Source organism: Helicoverpa zea, chromosome 23, assembly GCF_022581195.2.
Source record: "Helicoverpa zea isolate HzStark_Cry1AcR chromosome 23, ilHelZeax1.1, whole genome shotgun sequence".
Classification (NCBI taxonomy): Eukaryota; Metazoa; Arthropoda; class Insecta; order Lepidoptera; family Noctuidae; genus Helicoverpa; species Helicoverpa zea.
The window spans coordinates 1,998,782-2,015,965 of NC_061474.1; the positions used below are offsets into that span (position 1 = coordinate 1,998,782).

Here is a 17,184-nt window from a genome sequence, read left to right on the forward strand (position 1 = left end):
TATAGGTATTGGTACATGGTACATAGACAGCCCATAGAACTTTCTGTACGTAGGTACCTCGTATTCGCGTACACTATACATTAGCATACTTCAGCAGTTTTCCAGTTAAAACTAATTTTATAAACCTGACTTAAAAGAACATTAGATTTATTTTACAAGCTTATGAAGTTGGGTCTTAACATACAAAAAAAAAACCTATAAAGCGAATGAGAAAAGAACGTACCTATGTAAAGAGGCAGGTACAAGTAGGCACACCTACAAATAGCATTTTTTATTCCTGAAGTGGCTACTCCTAATTTCTGCACAGGTTTATAAATGCAGAAAATTCTGCATGTTGGTTTATGCAACTCGATTCTAAAGTAAATATTAGTGTAGCTGCGTAGTTTGCACATTCACGTTGTAGACAACTTTGAGTCAGCATTTACTCAACGTACAGTCGTAAACACAATTTATTTGCTGAATAACTGCAATGGTTATGCACTGAAAAAATATCTGTTTGGATTTTTTGAAGGTTTTGCCTGTTTGTATTGCCATTGTACCTAGATATCTCATCACGAGCTAAGTTAAAATGTAGTCCTTAAAAATCGATTTGTGGAAGGCGGTAAAGTGTAATATAGGGACCTACCTACTAAGAAGCAGAAAATTAAATAAGAGATTCACTAGTTTACTATTTGGCTCACTACCCATCAGACGAAAGTCTTGTTTACTAAGTCATTCATTATGCCTAGTGAATAGAGTTTAAAAACTCTTGTGCTCAACAGTACAAAAACGGCACTCGTCACCTCTCCGCAAACACATTGTAAAAACGCAAACAGTTTGTAGTTTGTAGAAAGTGACGTTTTGGAACAACATGGCCGCTGTACCTTGTAGAAGGCACCTCTTGATGCCTTCAGGCAATATTTAGCTTGAGGTATTCTTAAGGCCCAGATTCCAGCGAGGAGAAGTTTTTAAACAACTAATACTTTTAAATTCTCCACTCCACACATATCAGGAGGCAGAGACAATATACATATTTGAATAAATAAATCCTATTGGTTGTTTAAAACCTTCTCTGCTCCGCTCCGCTTTGGTGGCAGGTAATCTTGTGGCCGTAGCAGGCCTCTGTGTCCATTGCAATCACGGCTCTCGATATTCATTGGCTTATTGGAATTATTTTCTTTCTAATTATAGAAATTCTGAGCTACAAAGCGTCACAACGTCAGATTCTCCTTAATGACATTCAGTTGTTGATTCCCCAGTCCCTAAAACATTCATTTAAGGTTGGGCACGCATCAATAAGCCTTTTGTTATGTTATTTTATACTCAGAGTAGGCTTGTCACTTTCACGGTCTAACGGAGAGCGCCTCAAGTGATTACATAAGATTATCCGACCTAAACTACGATTGATTCGTGGTTATGACGACGTACTGGATTAGTGACGATGAGTGTTAACGGTAGGCAATTAAAAGATTTTGGCCCAGGAGAATCTTAAATCAACTTTTGTATAAGAAAAGGTACCAGTAGCCTCGGAACTGATAATGTTCATTGACGAGAATAAAGTCAAAGTCAAATCATTTATTTCACTTAGGCCTTTACAAGCACTTATGAACGTCAAAATTATAACTAAGTTTGATTCTAGTTGCCCATTCCAAAAGTAGCTTCCCATGGAGAAGAACGGGCAAGAAACTCCATGGTTACTCTTTTTAAAAATAATATGGTATTACAGTTTGTATGTATTGATACATACAGTAACAGCATGCAGTACAGTAACAGATGAAAAGTCGTGGTGGCCTAGTGGGTAAAGGACCAACCTCTCAAGTATGAGGGCGCGGGTTCGATCCCAGGTCAGGCAAGTACCAATGCAACTTTTCTAAGTTTGTATGTACTTTCGAAGTATGTCTTAGACACCATTGACTGTGTTTCGGATGGCACGTTAAACTGTAGGTCCCGGCCGTCATTGAACATCCTTGGCAGTCGTTACGGGTAGTCAGAAGCCAGTAAGTCTGACACCAGTCTAACCAAGGGGTATCGGGTTGCCCGGGTAACTGGGTTGAGGAGGTCAGATAGGCAGTCGCTTCTTGTAAAGCACTGGTACTCAGCTGAATCCGGTTAGACTGGAAGCCGACCCCAACATGATTGGGAAAAGGCTCGGAGGATGAGTAACAGCATGCGAAGATCATGTAGAATCGCAAAGACAAATGAGGATAAAATGACAATTAAAATGCTACATGGTGTTCACATTTACAAATTGGTTTATATTTTGGTACAAAGTTACAAACAAATAATCAAAAGATGAATACAATTTTACTTGCTGGTATAATTTTAATTTGTTAATTAATAAGATATTGTCAGTATGTCCTATGGAGCAGGACCAGCATGTTACCAAGCATTTTTATCTTGAATGTAATCTTCTAATTTATAATATGCTTGCTTACAAAGTGTGGCTTTTATATGAGTTTTAAACCGCATGTCATTCAGTTCCAGAATGTTGTCTGGTATTTTATTATAACATTTGACACAATATCCCATGAAAGATGTATGTACTTTAGATAATCTTAACTGCGATGAATAACTTTAGGATAATGTTGCTTAGATAAATAAGGAGACGTTAACAACCTTGAACATCAACTGTTTCTCTAAGCTTGGAATTTTACTAACATTAAAATCAGAAACTCTTCTCGGCTTCTCGACCAAGGAGCTTTTTATCGACACGTGTGTGTCGTGTCTTCGCAAACAACACACGCGACCTAACAAAGTAAATATACACGCTAGTGTGACCTTTCTCCGCACTCCATACAATTACTAAGCCATGAAAATCTCAAACACTAGTCCCGAACGGCACATGTCACGATAGAAAGCCGGTTTTCTATAGAAATGTTGTTACAATACCGTTAGAACCATTCTAATTTGACCCTTATAACTGCATCTCTCCTCACAAATTTCTTTACAACTGTGAGATGTTACAGGTCAAGTTATATTGGTTGAGCATTGCACATAATATAGTAAATGCAATGCACTTTATGTGATGGACTTGTGTTGAACAAAATGGCGCTTTCTAATGTAACTGGAGAAAATTCTTATGATTGATTTAGCTGTGCACGTTGAAATGTAAGGCTGTTTCGTTTAATGTAGCTGATTTAGATCTTAGCATGTCTGTTTCTATGCGTACAAAGTACATAGGTATATAAGTAAGTAGGTATCTATCTAGCGCGGCAACTAAAGTTGTGTATGAAGAATTAGATACTACTTTAAAGCTTTATTTACTTGGTGGGAAATCATGAAATGACCCCTTCGTTATAGAAGATGCTAATGGAAGAGTTAAACTCCTGCTGACTAAAACATATTCACGTTCATTTCGTGTAGGTACTTACCAGAGTTGCTAAAAATCAAGCACCTTAAAGTACTAACCCTCCGTTGCACAAAGCTCCATTAAAGTTAAAGCTTCATTATAGTTCGGCCATTCAGAGAATGCGTTCCTGACACGTCGCGATTGAACTGACGACGTAACTTTGCAATGGCGTTGCAGTTACGATAAAAATATTTTTGCTGGTTGTTTACCGTTTTAACAATTGAGGAGCATTAAAACAACATTATTATATCAATAATCAATGAATGTTATAATTTTGTGCCAAACTGAGTGTCAAATAACTTGGTAAACAATATTTTTCTAAATCTATACTGCGCTATTACAAGGTTATGTCAGCGGTTTATATTTTGTAGTGCTGTGCTAAAAATAACAGGCAAGTATCGTAATCTGTTCTTATACAGTTATAATATAAAATAATACGTTTTGATTTTCTTTTTAAGAATTGGAAAATAATGGACTATAAGACTTAATTATAACTTTTATGAAATTTAAAAATAAAACTATGACCAAACCGCATTTTTATACTTAGATTAAAAATGGTAACCCCAAATGGCGTTATGGGCCGCCATTTTGTGACGCTAAAACAGTCGTCCGTTGTCGTTTCGTGCGCATAGACCACGTTTTTCAAGTGTTTTCGATCTGTTTTTATTTGATTACCCGGCTTTTGTTAGACCGAGATATCAGGATTGATTCTGTTATTGATAATAATATAATTATACATGTAGGCGAAGATGATGATGAAGACACCACCTCCTCAAGCAAATCGGAGTCTGATTAATATTCTGTTCGCACATTCAATTCAATGTACTTGTAACAAAGAATAAATAAAACAATTTTATTATATGAATATTACCTTTTTTTGGTTTCCACTTAAATAACTAAAATATAAAACAAATGATTCCGCCAATTTAAAACGAAAATAATCTTAAAATAATGCGGCGGTTCATTTTGAAGGAACGGTAACGAACTCAGTGTTATGTTGTGCCCATCACTAGTCGTGACTAACTGATAGGTGTCAGGAACGCATTCTCTGAACGGCCGAAGTATAAATTTGTTGACAAAGAAAGAGTCAGCAATAGATTTAAAGAAGCTTTTGCAACTGACGGTAAGTGATGGATAGCTTGGCGAATCTCAAAAGAGATTTTACTGTCAATTAAAACCTCCTTAGTCCAACCTAAGAACTGGCCGAAAGAACTCACCTCAAAAAAAAAACAAGAAAATGTCTGACAACAAACACGAAATTTATACTGTCAAATCAATCAATACTGAATAAAATAAAGTATAAATAAAACAATTGATTATTTATATAAATAAATGGTACAAAATGACTAACTTTGACTCCCCTATACCATTGTCGGAAATCGAATCTGTGCTGGCTTGGGTCGATACTTTTAAATTGTCGAGGCCTACAAAAAAGATTAACAGGGATTTTTCTGATGCTGGTAAGCCTTCAAATAATTTAAGTGTTAATTAATGCTATGTTCGTTTTAAGGGTCCATACTTCTACCTACATTTACCTACTTACATAGAAGTTAGAACTCTCGAACATATTAATGTAGGATAAGCTGTCAGAATAATGATGGTCAAAAAAGTTAAGCATTTGTGTAATAAGTGCAAATAAAACCATAGATATAGTTATTTTTGGACCTAAATAGTATTTAAATAATTTATTACGCATCCAGCGAGTTTCTCATAATACTTTAAGGACACAGTTTTTAGAGGCCGTCAGGTGGCTTTGAGAAAACTCTGTCACTCTTACCTGCAGCTCTTTTGTTATGATTAAGAAGGGAACATATATGTACCTACGTAATTACTCCACCTGTCCGTTCCGCAGTCCTCCTAGCAGAAATCCTGAACGTCCACTATCCAAAGTTAGTGGAGATGCACAACTACCCGCCTCGGAACAGCCACTCGCTGAAGCTGAACAACTGGATGACCCTGAACAGGAAGGTTTTGAAGAAGCTCAAGCTCAACCTCTGTTGTAACACCATGGAACAGCTGGCTAACTGTGCTCCTGGGATTATAGAGAGAGTACTTGTAATGGGTGAGGTTTTTTTCTTCTGTCCTATAACTAAATGTATTTGAAGTTGACGCTTTGTTCACGCAATTTGCTACGCGGTTCTATCCTTGTCTGTTAATTGTCAACATCGATCTTTTTCATGTTGACAATTTATTTTGTATGTTTTGCTATTCGTTTTTCTGGTCTATTCCTATCCAGACTTTGGCATTTGGCACATAAATTACGTTTAAATTTATTCATTACAATTAATGTAATTACATACATATGTATTTGGTTTGGGGGGAGTTTGTTTGTGTTGAAATTTCGTCTTCGCGGTTTTCTAGATTCCAATATCTGGACACACTTCACTGTCTCTGGAATTGTGTTCTATAATTACAGCCATTATAAAAGCCACAACTGTTTGGGAAACAGTGATAATAACTGTGTTTCAGTATTCAGCTTAAGATTAATGATGTTCTAATTCCAGTACGAGATAAAATCCGTCGTGACGAGGAAATGAATAAATCGGCAAAGGAAGCAGAACAGAATCTGTCAAGTGGAGGCAGTTACTACGAGGCCTGCGGTGATGATGGTAACCTTTCGTTTTACTTACCACTCGTTAACTGTAATGATTGCTTTGGATAAGCTCAAAATTATGGTCAGTACGTGCCAGATAGTTAAAGAGGTAGGTACAATTGTGGTTGTTTTCGGTACGCATTGATGCTTATGGTGTTTTATTAGTGGGTTTTGTTGGATTTGAAATCCGAAGTGAAAGTAATTTCTGTCTGGCCAGCAATGGCTTAATAGTTACCTTTCCTACTGTATTAACTTTTTGAAGTTGAATCTGGTCAATTGGTGCCTGCTCACAAATGGTATGAGGCTATCTGTAATAGTCAAATACCGTAAATACAGTACCTACATACAGGGTAGAAAAATTACTGTGCTAATTGAAATCAGAAGACGCAAATTCGAACAAATAAAAACGGTATTTTGGTATATTATAATTCTCTTTTTATTGGTATATTTTCAGAACACGTCCTAGTGGTGCCAGTGAAGACGAGGGTCAACGGCGTGCTGGAGACAGTTCAGCAGAAGATGATCAGCTACGACACGTACTGCTTGCTCAAGGAGGAGCTCAAGGATACCAAGGAAGCTGCTGAGGTCCTCAAACAAAAGGTTGGTGAAATTGATGAAGATAGAAAGGTAGACTGGCAGAGAATGCCTAAGGCGTTAAGTCCGGTTTGTACATAAAGTATGTATAACTAAATTGAAGTTTGAATATCGTAGTTGCCAGACCTATATCTGATTTGTAGGACTAACAAGCGACTAGTCTAGCTTATGGATGATAGGATTTGATTAGAACGTCAAAAATTACTCACTGTAAGCAAGACTTGTCGTTTCATTTCATTGGTATTTGTAAAAGCAGCTTAATGGATGCCAGTAATGCCAATTGTTTAGTAACGTTCATGATATAATTAGAACTTATTTAATGTCACACAGGTAGAACACCTAGACAATTTACTGAAACTAAAAGAAGAGAGAATAGATGAGCTGCAAAACCAGTTAGAAAGGAAACAGTCGAGGCGGAAGGAGATCGAAGCTTTAACAAATAATCTTTCAGTTCCATACGACAGCGTCCCACCAAGTCCCAACCATAGCCATAGGAACGAGTGCATTATAATGCCAATGAAAACCAGCTCTCTAAGAAGTGTAGATTCCAAAGGTAAGATAGACGATTCCAGAATTCCTGTCGCCAAAGATTCAATGAAAACTATTTCGAAACCCAGTCTTACTGAAATAGCCGTCATGGACCTCGATAAGCTCACAGTCGATAGAATAAAGTCAGATGTCTTCAAGGAAATTGAGTTGGTAGAAGAAAAATATGAGGCTTACGCTGAAGTGGAATGTTTTGAGGATTTCAAAGACACACAGGAAAATGTCACAACTATTGAAGAAACTATACATAATGAAATAATAGATATCAGTAAGCCAATAGATATCAGTAAACCAATAGATGTCAGTAAACCAATAGAATTTGGACAAGATACTAGTATGGTTAATTAGAAGTTAATTCTAGAGGTCTCAAATAGTAGGGACTGTAATTTATTTCAATGTTGGTCATAAGAGTTGTCAAAAACCAACAAAACATTGTATGTGCCAAGAAAAGCTAAAAACAATCTAAAATGACTTTGTAAAAATGTATGAATTTCTATAGTGATCGTGTTTGGTATATTGAAAGTTTTGGACAATCTAAATTGTACTAGTCATAATTCTTAATCGTAGGTATAAAATACATCTGTTATATTTTCAATGTTTTTATTAGGTTTTAGTTTGTTTGTTACTAATGATTTAGAAATAAAAAGTTTACACGAGACGTATGTTTCATTGGCTGACTGAAATATATCATTATTTAGTGTTGGCTTGAAATATGTCCAGTAAGCTGGGGTGTTGTTTCAATATTTTCTTTATTTCGTCGTATCGTGTTTTCATGAAGTCCTGCTTTGGTTCTTGCTTTGGTTCTTCCTCTTTTCTGTACAATCGCAAAGGTAAAATATTAGCTTATAATAAAACTGCAGCTGCAATAAAATCGTGAGTTGGTCAAGCAGTTTCAGAGATAGATAAATCTAAACGAGCGGAAACTACTTAATTGACAAGTTTTACTTACACTTGCGCCCTACTGTCCTGTCCTATTAGCTTGAACCTGTTGAAGTTGATATTGTCGTCGTAGAGACACTCGCGGTGGATTGCGTCCATTGCGTGCTTCACTGGCATCAGGTCTTGTACTGGCATAAACAGAAGGAGAATTGGATTAGCTCGTTCCGTTTGGCAATAGCCTATCATGTTTATTAAATCTTTCTTGTTAGATTGAGCTGAATGGGGTAAGCAGATATGCTGAGAGGTGTGACGTCTATCGTCTGTCTAATCTTACATATATTTATTTAGGGGCACGATAAACTGTTGGTCCCGGCTGTCATTTGAACATATTTGTCGTTACGGGTAGTCAGAAGCCAGTAGCCTAGGGGGGGTTGCCCTGGGTTGAGCAGGTCAGATAGGCAGTCGCTTCGTTTAAAACACTGGTACATAGCTACATCTGGTTAGACTGGAAGCCCACCCACATGATGACTATATAATAATAGGTGTCTACTCACGGTTGAAAGTATAGTTGCTGGACACGGGTGTCGGGCTGGGGACATAGCACTCGCAAGGAGGTAAGTCGAGAGAGAGGTTGGATGTCTGGCAAGCGACTCCTCTGCCTACCCACTCGGACAGGGGCGACGATTCTATGGATAGCTCCTCTTCTTCTTTAACCTTCTTGTTCTCTATCCGCTGTTTTAGCATCTCCAGTTGTTCTGGTTGTTGTAAGGGATGTTTATTAGAATGATTTTGGGAATACAAGGGTTATATAGTTATCATATACCTACTTTAGTATATTAGTAGTGAAGGGTTATTAGTTAGAAAGTGTTAGTAGGAATTAGGGTTATAAGAAAGCATAGCATTTCTTTTTATTCCGTATCGTGCCTATTGAGTTTAAAGTTTTAAAGATCTACAAACCAAAATGCGTAGAAAGCTGAATGTTGGAGTACGTAAGGAAAACTTAAAACCTTTTAGAAAAACAACAAAAATAGGAAATCTCGGATTGTTTTGGCAGAGGTTTCTTGTCACTGTACCTACCAAAACCCAAACAAAAAGTTTTTACTTTCTCTTTTCGATCGCCACGAAAACTACATTAGGGTAATCTTTGCTATGAATATAGTGCTCTGTTAAATATTATCTAGGCCTATTGCCTATATTACACGCGGGTTGAGTATATAAATATAAGATCGGAGCCTTCTATGTCCAGCAGTGGACTGCAATAGGGGAGTTACTTAATTGAAAACATGTACAAAGTAACTAAGTACGATTGTTATTGTTTTTTTGAGTGTTGGAAACCGCTATGTCCAACAGTGGACGCAGGGTGCGATAGTCTTAGATTTTCGATTAAAAAGCCATTGTGGGGGACAAATGTACATTGATATTATATCAGTTAGTAATTTACCTGGTGTGCAAGTCTCATACTGATCAAAGGTCTGTTCGAAATGAGTGAAGGGGTTAGCTCTCATGTACGGCGGGAGAGACCTCATGAAGGAGTCCACTTGGAGCCGCTGACACTTCTCCATGGGACATACCTGTTAACACCATAAAACCATTGATATGAGCTCTTGAAAATGATCCTTTGGTCCTAATGGTTTAACATTGCTGCATTGTCTTGCAACATTGCCAAGAGCGCAAAATGCAAGTGACTTAGCAGGTAGTTTCTCTGACGAAAAAATTTAATTAAGGACAAACTTTGGTGTAGGTCCACAAAGATTATGGTATAAATTGTACCGAAATGTCTGGGTGTAAAATACATTGCAATGGGATCTTTACTTTCCCTTCGGAAACTATAGTAGCAAACTATCAGAGCCACACAACGTTGTACTTGCTCAGTATAGTCTTTTAGGAGAAGAAATTGCGAAAAATCTTATCACCTGTCTTATGTAGGTAAAGATTTATGGTCCCTTTATAAAGTATAGTAGACTATTTACCCTTTCGTAGTTAATCTTGTGGTCAGCTTCAGGTACATGTGTTTGTATTACTGACAGACTGTCATTATGTATACTCCTGCGAAGAAAAAATATTTTAGTACCTGAGTAGTTACATTAGGTCTGACGTATTGTCCTAGTGATACCTACGCAGAGGAGGGTGCAATTTCATCAACAAGAGTCTAAAATTCCTTTCTTATCAGACCAAAACAGATTAATTCAGCAGCAGATGCAGGTGTTCGCAGGGCCGACGATTAGAAAAGTAGGACAAACCAAACTGTATGAAAAAATGGCGGCTAGGAAAATCGTGTTGGTCGCTGCAGATAAACTATTTTTGAATAGTTTTAGCCGAGAAAGTTTGAGTGCAAGGGGTGTACATGTGCAGGAAATTTTGTTGAGAGATGCTTATATATTTGATTTGTATTTATTTACACCATTTTTACACCGATGCAGTCCTATTTACAGTCAGTAAAAGTAAAAAGGAATTATAAGTACGATGGCAACATAAAAATCCTTACCCGAGTTGTGACATTGATTCATCAACTATTTCATCTTCTTGGTGCACAGGTTCTCTATTAAAATGAAATAACAGTTAGTAGTTATAGCAAAGTCCGAAAATCTGTCATTTGCGAATCGGAATCGTGTAGGCTTTCTCGTTATTTACTAAGTATATCGAGGAATAAGCGAAAAGTAAATCGCGTTTGTTTTATGGGATTTTCCTAATAAATTTTTATTTAGTTCTGTCTTAAGTAGGTAAGTATTAACCGTTTGTGATTATTTCAATTGTTTAGTTGTCACGGTCCATGAGATACAGCCTGACGATACACGGACGACGTAATAAAGGGTCCCGTTTAAATTTGCATTTTTATACTTACGCCGCAACTGGTTCTACGGTTTCTTCTTCATCTTGCACGTCGAAAACTGATAGCTGTTTGAAAAAATTAAAAAATATTATCAGCAAATGTTTTTAAAATGAACTGAATACCTACAGAAGTAAGTATTCACGAGCATAATAATCTCTAAGCTTTCGATATCTCTCCGGTCGTGTCGGATTCGGATTGCCGTCCCATCGGGCTATGAGAGTGAAGGAATAGTGAGTGCACCTGTGTCCAAGCAAAGGCTTGTGCACTATAATATGTCCTGCGCAGCTGGCTTCTTCTTCTTTCGTGTCTTATAGTGGGACTACACTTTGTCAGCCCAATATGCCGCCACAGTGAGAGCACGGCCGGATGCGCTACTGGCTGACCTCAGTGAATACAGTCGCTGTGAGAAACGGCCTAGACGGCATTATTTAGTTAGGGTAGGTCTAGTTTCGATATGCATGAGTATTTTGGAAGAGAAAAGAAAGAAAGTTTTTACTAACTCGTTTCTTCCCAATATTGATGACCGTATCTTTTTCATCCACTTCCACGTGCTCCGGGGGTTTTATGGAAATCCTTTCTTTCTGAAATTGAGGCCATTATATTACTGTTATAGGTAGTAGAAGTGTTTGCCTATGATGATCAATGTAAGCTTTGCAAGAAACGCTGCTTGGGTAAGAATGAAGGTAGGGAAGGTAACGTATTATAGTTCGGCCATTCAGAGAATGCGTTCCTGACACGTCGCGATTGAACTGACGACGTAACTACATTCATTGATTATTGATATAATAATGTTGTTTTAATGCTCCTCAATTGTTAAAACGGTAAACAACCAGCAAAAATATTTTTATCGTAACTGCAACGCCATTGCAAAGTTACGTCGTCAGTTCAATCGCGACGTGTCAGGAACGCATTCTCTGAATGGCCGAACTATAATTATACCTATACTTGTATGTTTTCAAATTACAGCTATAATGTGTCAGGCAAGTACGAATGCAATTTTTCTAAGTTTTTATGTAATTTCTTAAAGTATATCTGGGACGCCAATGACTGATTAAAGGTGAAGGAAAAGATCTCGAGAAAACCTGGACTATAAGTCTGAAATCACCAACCCGCATTGAGCAAGCGTGGTGATTAACACTCAATCCTTCTCCGTGTGCGAGGAGGTCACAACCCAGCAGTGGGACGATATAAAGACTGATGCTGATTTATATGCATAATGGGTTGTAAAGCACATTTAAAATAAAAAACTTACGACCTAGATAAGCACTTACGCATAATATTAATTTACTACACATTTTCCTGTGTCGTTTATTCTTGAAGTCTTAATATTATTGTATGTATACATAAATAGGCAGTGACATATAAAATCACTATAGCAAAAACTTGTAATTTAAAGTGTCAATCACTTGACTGTTTTTTAAAAAAGGTTTCTTCCTTGTCGATAGTAGAAAAAGGCCCAAATTTATAAAACCTTCTTGGGTCTATTGAAGCATTTTATTAGCTTGAAAGCAAAATCAAGCAATCGTAATTTTGACGATAGCTCGCGGTTTTTTACCGTGAAATAAAGGCCAACATAACTCATGTGGTAAAAAAACCGGCCAAGTGCGAGTTGGACTCGCGCACGAAGGGTTCCGTACCATTATTTATAAAATGAGCAAAATCACGTTTGTTGTATGGGAGCCCCCAAAATATTTATTTTATTCCAGTGTTCAGTATTTGTTGCTATAGCGGCAACAGAAATCATAATCTGTGAAAATTTCAACTCTCTATTACAGTTCATGAGATACAGCCTGGTGACAGACGGACGGACGGACGGATAGAGGAGCGAAAACAATAGGGTCCCGTTTTACCCTTTGGGTACGGAACCCTAATTACCAATTTGGTGGTCGAAGTGAGTTCCATAGAGTCCCTGGCTCCGAGGAGTTCAGTCTTCGCCGATACTGGTCCATTGGGTACTGATGCGCTGAAATATTTTGTACTCTTTATACTTTAACAAATAACGTACCTAAAGCATTACTAAAAATAATTTGTTATTTAAAAAAAAATGTGCTTAATTTGTACACTTAAGTACACCATTAATGCAAGGGTGCATCCCTTGCTGCAAATTGCCTCAAATTTAGGGCTGCCATCCGTCCGGGTTTCCCCGGATTTGTCCTCGTTTGGAGGCCGTCCGGGGGCCGTCCGGGCGGGGTTTCAAGAAGTGTCCGGGGAAAACCCGGACACTTTTCATGTAAGGAAGCACCTCATTGAATTTAAGTATATGTTAATAGTAAAGGGATTACAAATTAGGTTCGGGGGAAAAATGCGATTTACGCCAAATGTCCGGGCTTTTTAAATGTTTGTCCGGGTTTGGCGAAATTCGAGATGGCAGCCCTACTCAAATTGGTCAAATGGGCGCTTATTTGAGGGCTGGTTATGGTTTGGTTATCGTTATATTTACATGGTACTACACACCCTTATGTAATTAAATTATAAATACCACTTACATAATCTTGAGAATAGAGCCCATGTTGCCACGAATATCCACACTGTTCCCTCGAAATATATTTCCGATTGACTACGGATCAAAAAGATACAAAGTTTAAATCCATCTTAGTCTGAGATCTCTACGCTTTTAAATAGGATCGACAAGCTTTTACCCGTGTTCCGGTGGAAACTACTTCCGCAACAAGGAGAAAATATAGCCTGTATTACAGGGGGATAGTGTAGTCCTAATAGTGAAAGAATTTTTCAAATCGCTTCGGTAGTTTCGACACCTTCAGCTTTAGGAGTTTTACAGTTACAAACAAACAGTTCTTTATTTATAACTAGCTGATCCCGCGAACTTCGTATTTTAAACCTTCCCTGGAACTCTACAAACATTTTAAAACCAAAAAAAGCAAAATCGGTCCAGCCATTCTCGAGTTTTAGTGAGACTAACGAACAGCAATTCATTTTTATATATAAGAAGAAGAAGAAGATATTAATATAGGTAGATAAGTAGATAAATTAAAATTTCCTTCAGGAAAACAGACCTGTTTAGAATTGCCCTTCATATTGCTGTCCCTATCGTTAACAGGTGAATACGAACATTCCCATTTGACTGGTACGGGCAGCTTTTCCAAGTACAAGTCCTTGATTTTATTCAGATTGCTACACTTATTGTTGAAGAACATGTCTCTGAAAACTGTTGAAAAAGTATTATATTTTATGTTATAAAAATTGAGGAGATAAATGTGGGGCTATTTTATAGCTTTCAACTTCCTCTGGACTTTTGTATGAAGGTCGCGGGTTTGAATCGTTTCTTTAGGAAATCAATGGGGGAGACCTTATGTTCAACAGTTGATGTTCTATGGTTGCAATGATAATGATGATGGACGACGTATCACGGCGTGTCTAAAGTTACATTTCACTTGTTCGAAGTCCGCTTTGGCTGTTAGTGACTCCGTGATACTCAAAACACTGTGGGTATGCACGAGGCATCAAACAGCTAAATTTGGGGAACGTACTACAAAAAATCGGGCCGATTATCTGTCCTATAAAAAGTCTCACGATTCTTATCTAAAAACAACGTGTTACCGAATTATGTAGTGGTTTCTCAAACATGGGAATAAGAATACTGCTAACCATATTGCTGCCATCGTTTAGGAGCAGTCTTAGGAGCCTTCAAATGAGTGAGGACCTCTTTCCTCTGCTTCGGGTTAAACTCAGCCATGTCTCCGTACATGACGAAGGGACGTGGCTCATCCGTCAGTCTCTCCCACCAGGATGTTTCGTGGGCTGTGGGAGAGGTTCCTGAATAGTTATCTGAGATACATCATGGAATCAAGTTATTTTGCGGAAGTATAAAATGAGAAAACATTGAATGCCAGGCAAAAAAATACTGCGAGACTATAAATCGAGGATTAGATGCGGGATGTGGATCTACTCTAGACACATATATTTTTTCAGTACTCACAATCAAACCTAGGAGTTTATGAAATAGTTACTTGATAATAAAGATACCTACCTACGATAAGATATCCCAGTGTCTCATCTCATAGAATATGCAAGACACATGAATAGCGCTCATCAAACTCAAACTCAAAAATCATTATTCAATCTTGGCTTAAACACCACTTTTTGAACGTTTTGACGTTCAGAAGTAGTTAGATGTCCAAAAGACAGACCCCAAAACGCCCAACCTTCTCTTCTTTTTCATTTTTGCTGGGTAGAAAAAGAAAAACTAAAAGCCGCTTACGTTCTTCAAACACAGGGTTCTCTTCTGCACCTTCCTGACCCTCCCCTTCTTCTTCTTCTTCACAAGGGTCCTCGTGCGGGTCATCGACTACTGGTGTATCGATCTTAAGCAACTTTGGCAGATCTAGCATATACTGGTTCGTTTCTGGAGTGCCTCCCGCAAAGTGGTAGATGAAAGATAGGAACTAAGAAATTAGAGGTATTTGAGTATACCATACAAGGTAGGTAGTAAAGAGGCTCAATACATTGACCGTTTAAACGGTTTGGAGGGCATTTTTTAATCATAAAAGGGTTCAGTTGCTTCAATCGTAATTGAATTTCAGTTGGATATCAATCGTATATCGCTTCAGTAAAATTATCAGAATTAAGCGCCAGGTACATTATACGTTTAATTTCAGGTGACTGTAACTGAAGATTAACATAAGAAGGACGTTTGCATAGATCTAGATGCTAGTTCTCAGTTGCCTGAACGACCTTGAATCGTCTCGATAACATTGCCCAGATAAAGTCATATAATACCTACATAGGTGCTTATCTCATACATACCTAGCCTTATCTCGCGATCCAAGATTCTCGCGAGCACGTATTAAAATTAAACCTACTTACTAAGAACTTATTTGTCAGCATTCGGTGTTATTTGTTTTAGGAAGTGGGGTAAACAATTATTTTATCAGTAGATTAGTGGGGAGCAGCTGTGCTTACCGTGGTCGTATATAGATGGGTCACCATTTTAAGAAAGAAGGTTGGTATCTATCTACTTATCTGCATTTCCTACAAAGTTAGCGTTAGCAGTAATACAATATCTATCCAGGTACATACTTAACATAAGATGAAGAATAGATGATGGAATTTACCTAAGTACTAGAGGTACACGCATTTTTCGAAATACCCACCTCACCAACGATTTTTTTCATTTTTTCACGCCATTCATGGTCAACCCTAGCCGCCGTCTTGTAGCCTCTCGATAAATGAAGGATAAGGTCTTGACCTTCAGTCAATATATTTTGTAAAACTTCTATATAAGCATTGTAATCTGTTTAAAAACAAATATGAATTAGTCCATCTCTTGGACACCCGTGACGAGTAGCCGGTGAGATAAAGATGTTCATATTATGAAAGCATTTAGTAATAAAATTGATGAATAATCTTATTGCGTGCGATTTTTGATGGTTTATCTATAAATTAGAAACCAACACGCACGCAGTTAATCATAATTTGCCATTTCATTCCCGGTGGCGAAAATAGTGCGCGAGATTTTTGTTTCGTTTCACGCACCAAATAAACCTGCGTGGTTTTGTGTTGTGGCACTGGTATAGTGTTGCCAGAAAAAAAGGTTTTTAAATCGATTAGAAAATCGATCTTTCAGGAAATAATTTTAACCTGTATTATCTTACTAAATAAATCAATAATGTTTCTGTTTTGCGATATGCTAACATACTTATATCTAGTAACCATTTTGCATATAAAAATAATTATATTGTACCTCTAATGATTCTTAATTTTTCTAATCGACTTCTTCTTCTTTCCGTACACATAACATACATTAAAGCTGCCAAGTTTTTACATTGTAATTGGCTTTGTAATGCATTTATTTTTTCTTGTCTTTCCCTGTGTGCTTCTCGAAGCATGTAAGATGCACGTGTTTGTTCATTTCTGTAGATTAATTTCGTAATAAAAATACATAATTTCAGAGTATCTACCAAGACGGATATGCTTATTATGATGGCCACTAATTATAAAGATTTTTAAAACTCAAATTAAAGATAATGCTCACATTAAAATGAAGTCGAATCTTTCCTTTATGAGCTCCTTCTCTCTTGCCAATATCTTATCATAATCTGCACGCAGCTCAGCTTCTTTTTCCTTGAGTATTTCGTCTAGTTTGTCTAAATCTATTTGCTCTTTAACAGCCTACATAAAGTTAAATTAAAAATAAATGCAATATTTAAATAAATGACATAAGAAATTAAACATTCTGGCTTTTTAGTCCCTACCTCGTCATATTTTCGGCAAATGCATTTCAATAAATCTTCTGCGGTTGCTTTTGAAGCCGTAATTCGCACAGAAGATGTTGTTGGAGAACCTTGCTCTTCTCTGATAATTTCTAACGCTTCTGTATTTGTATCCAAGCTTGTGGCATTGCTTTGAGATTTATGAGACATCTGGAATAAAAATAAAAAAATATTAATTGCATTT

At 37.3% G+C, this 17,184-nt stretch overlaps 2 protein-coding genes across 2 annotated transcripts; one reads left to right on the top strand and one right to left on the bottom strand.

Moving 5' to 3' along the window:
• Window positions 1-4,670: 4,670 nt before the first annotated feature.
• Window positions 4,671-7,708, top strand: LOC124641972 (sperm flagellar protein 1-like). Its single transcript, XM_047180252.1, has 5 exons — window positions 4,671-4,788; window positions 5,181-5,390; window positions 5,833-5,937; window positions 6,376-6,521; window positions 6,846-7,708. The coding sequence occupies exons 1-5, from the start codon at window positions 4,671-4,673 to the stop codon at window positions 7,407-7,409; spliced, it is 1,143 nt and encodes a 380-aa protein (XP_047036208.1). The 3' UTR covers window positions 7,410-7,708.
• Window positions 7,664-17,150, bottom strand: LOC124641971. Its single transcript, XM_047180251.1, has 17 exons — window positions 16,983-17,150; window positions 16,763-16,899; window positions 16,472-16,641; window positions 15,882-16,021; window positions 14,990-15,173; window positions 14,377-14,529; window positions 13,785-13,936; window positions 13,257-13,327; window positions 12,646-12,733; window positions 11,271-11,351; window positions 10,783-10,835; window positions 10,426-10,479; window positions 9,911-9,986; window positions 9,382-9,511; window positions 8,495-8,695; window positions 8,011-8,128; window positions 7,664-7,875 (listed from the first exon to the last, which is right to left on the bottom strand). The coding sequence occupies exons 1-17, from the start codon at window positions 17,148-17,150 to the stop codon at window positions 7,752-7,754; spliced, it is 2,100 nt and encodes a 699-aa protein (XP_047036207.1). The 3' UTR covers window positions 7,664-7,751.
• Window positions 17,151-17,184: the final 34 nt, after the last annotated feature.

Bases quoted from the DNA above. Each gene is read 5' to 3' on its own strand.
- LOC124641971 (XM_047180251.1), bottom strand. From the start codon at position 17,150: ATGTCTCATAAATCTCAAAGCAATGCCACAAGCTTGGATACAAATACA. The intron at 10,480-10,782 runs GTAAGTATAAAA...TCATTTTAATAG, and splicing joins ACCGTAGAACCAGTTGCGGC to AGAACCTGTGCACCAAGAAG. The intron at 8,696-9,381 runs GTAAATTACTAA...TACAACAACCAG, and splicing joins GTATGAGACTTGCACACCAG to AACAACTGGAGATGCTAAAA.
- LOC124641972 (XM_047180252.1), top strand. From the start codon at position 4,671: ATGACTAACTTTGACTCCCCTATACCATTGTCGGAAATCGAATCTGTG. The intron at 5,938-6,375 runs GTAACCTTTCGT...GTATATTTTCAG, and splicing joins CGAGGCCTGCGGTGATGATG to AACACGTCCTAGTGGTGCCA. The intron at 6,522-6,845 runs GTTGGTGAAATT...AATGTCACACAG, and splicing joins CTGAGGTCCTCAAACAAAAG to GTAGAACACCTAGACAATTT.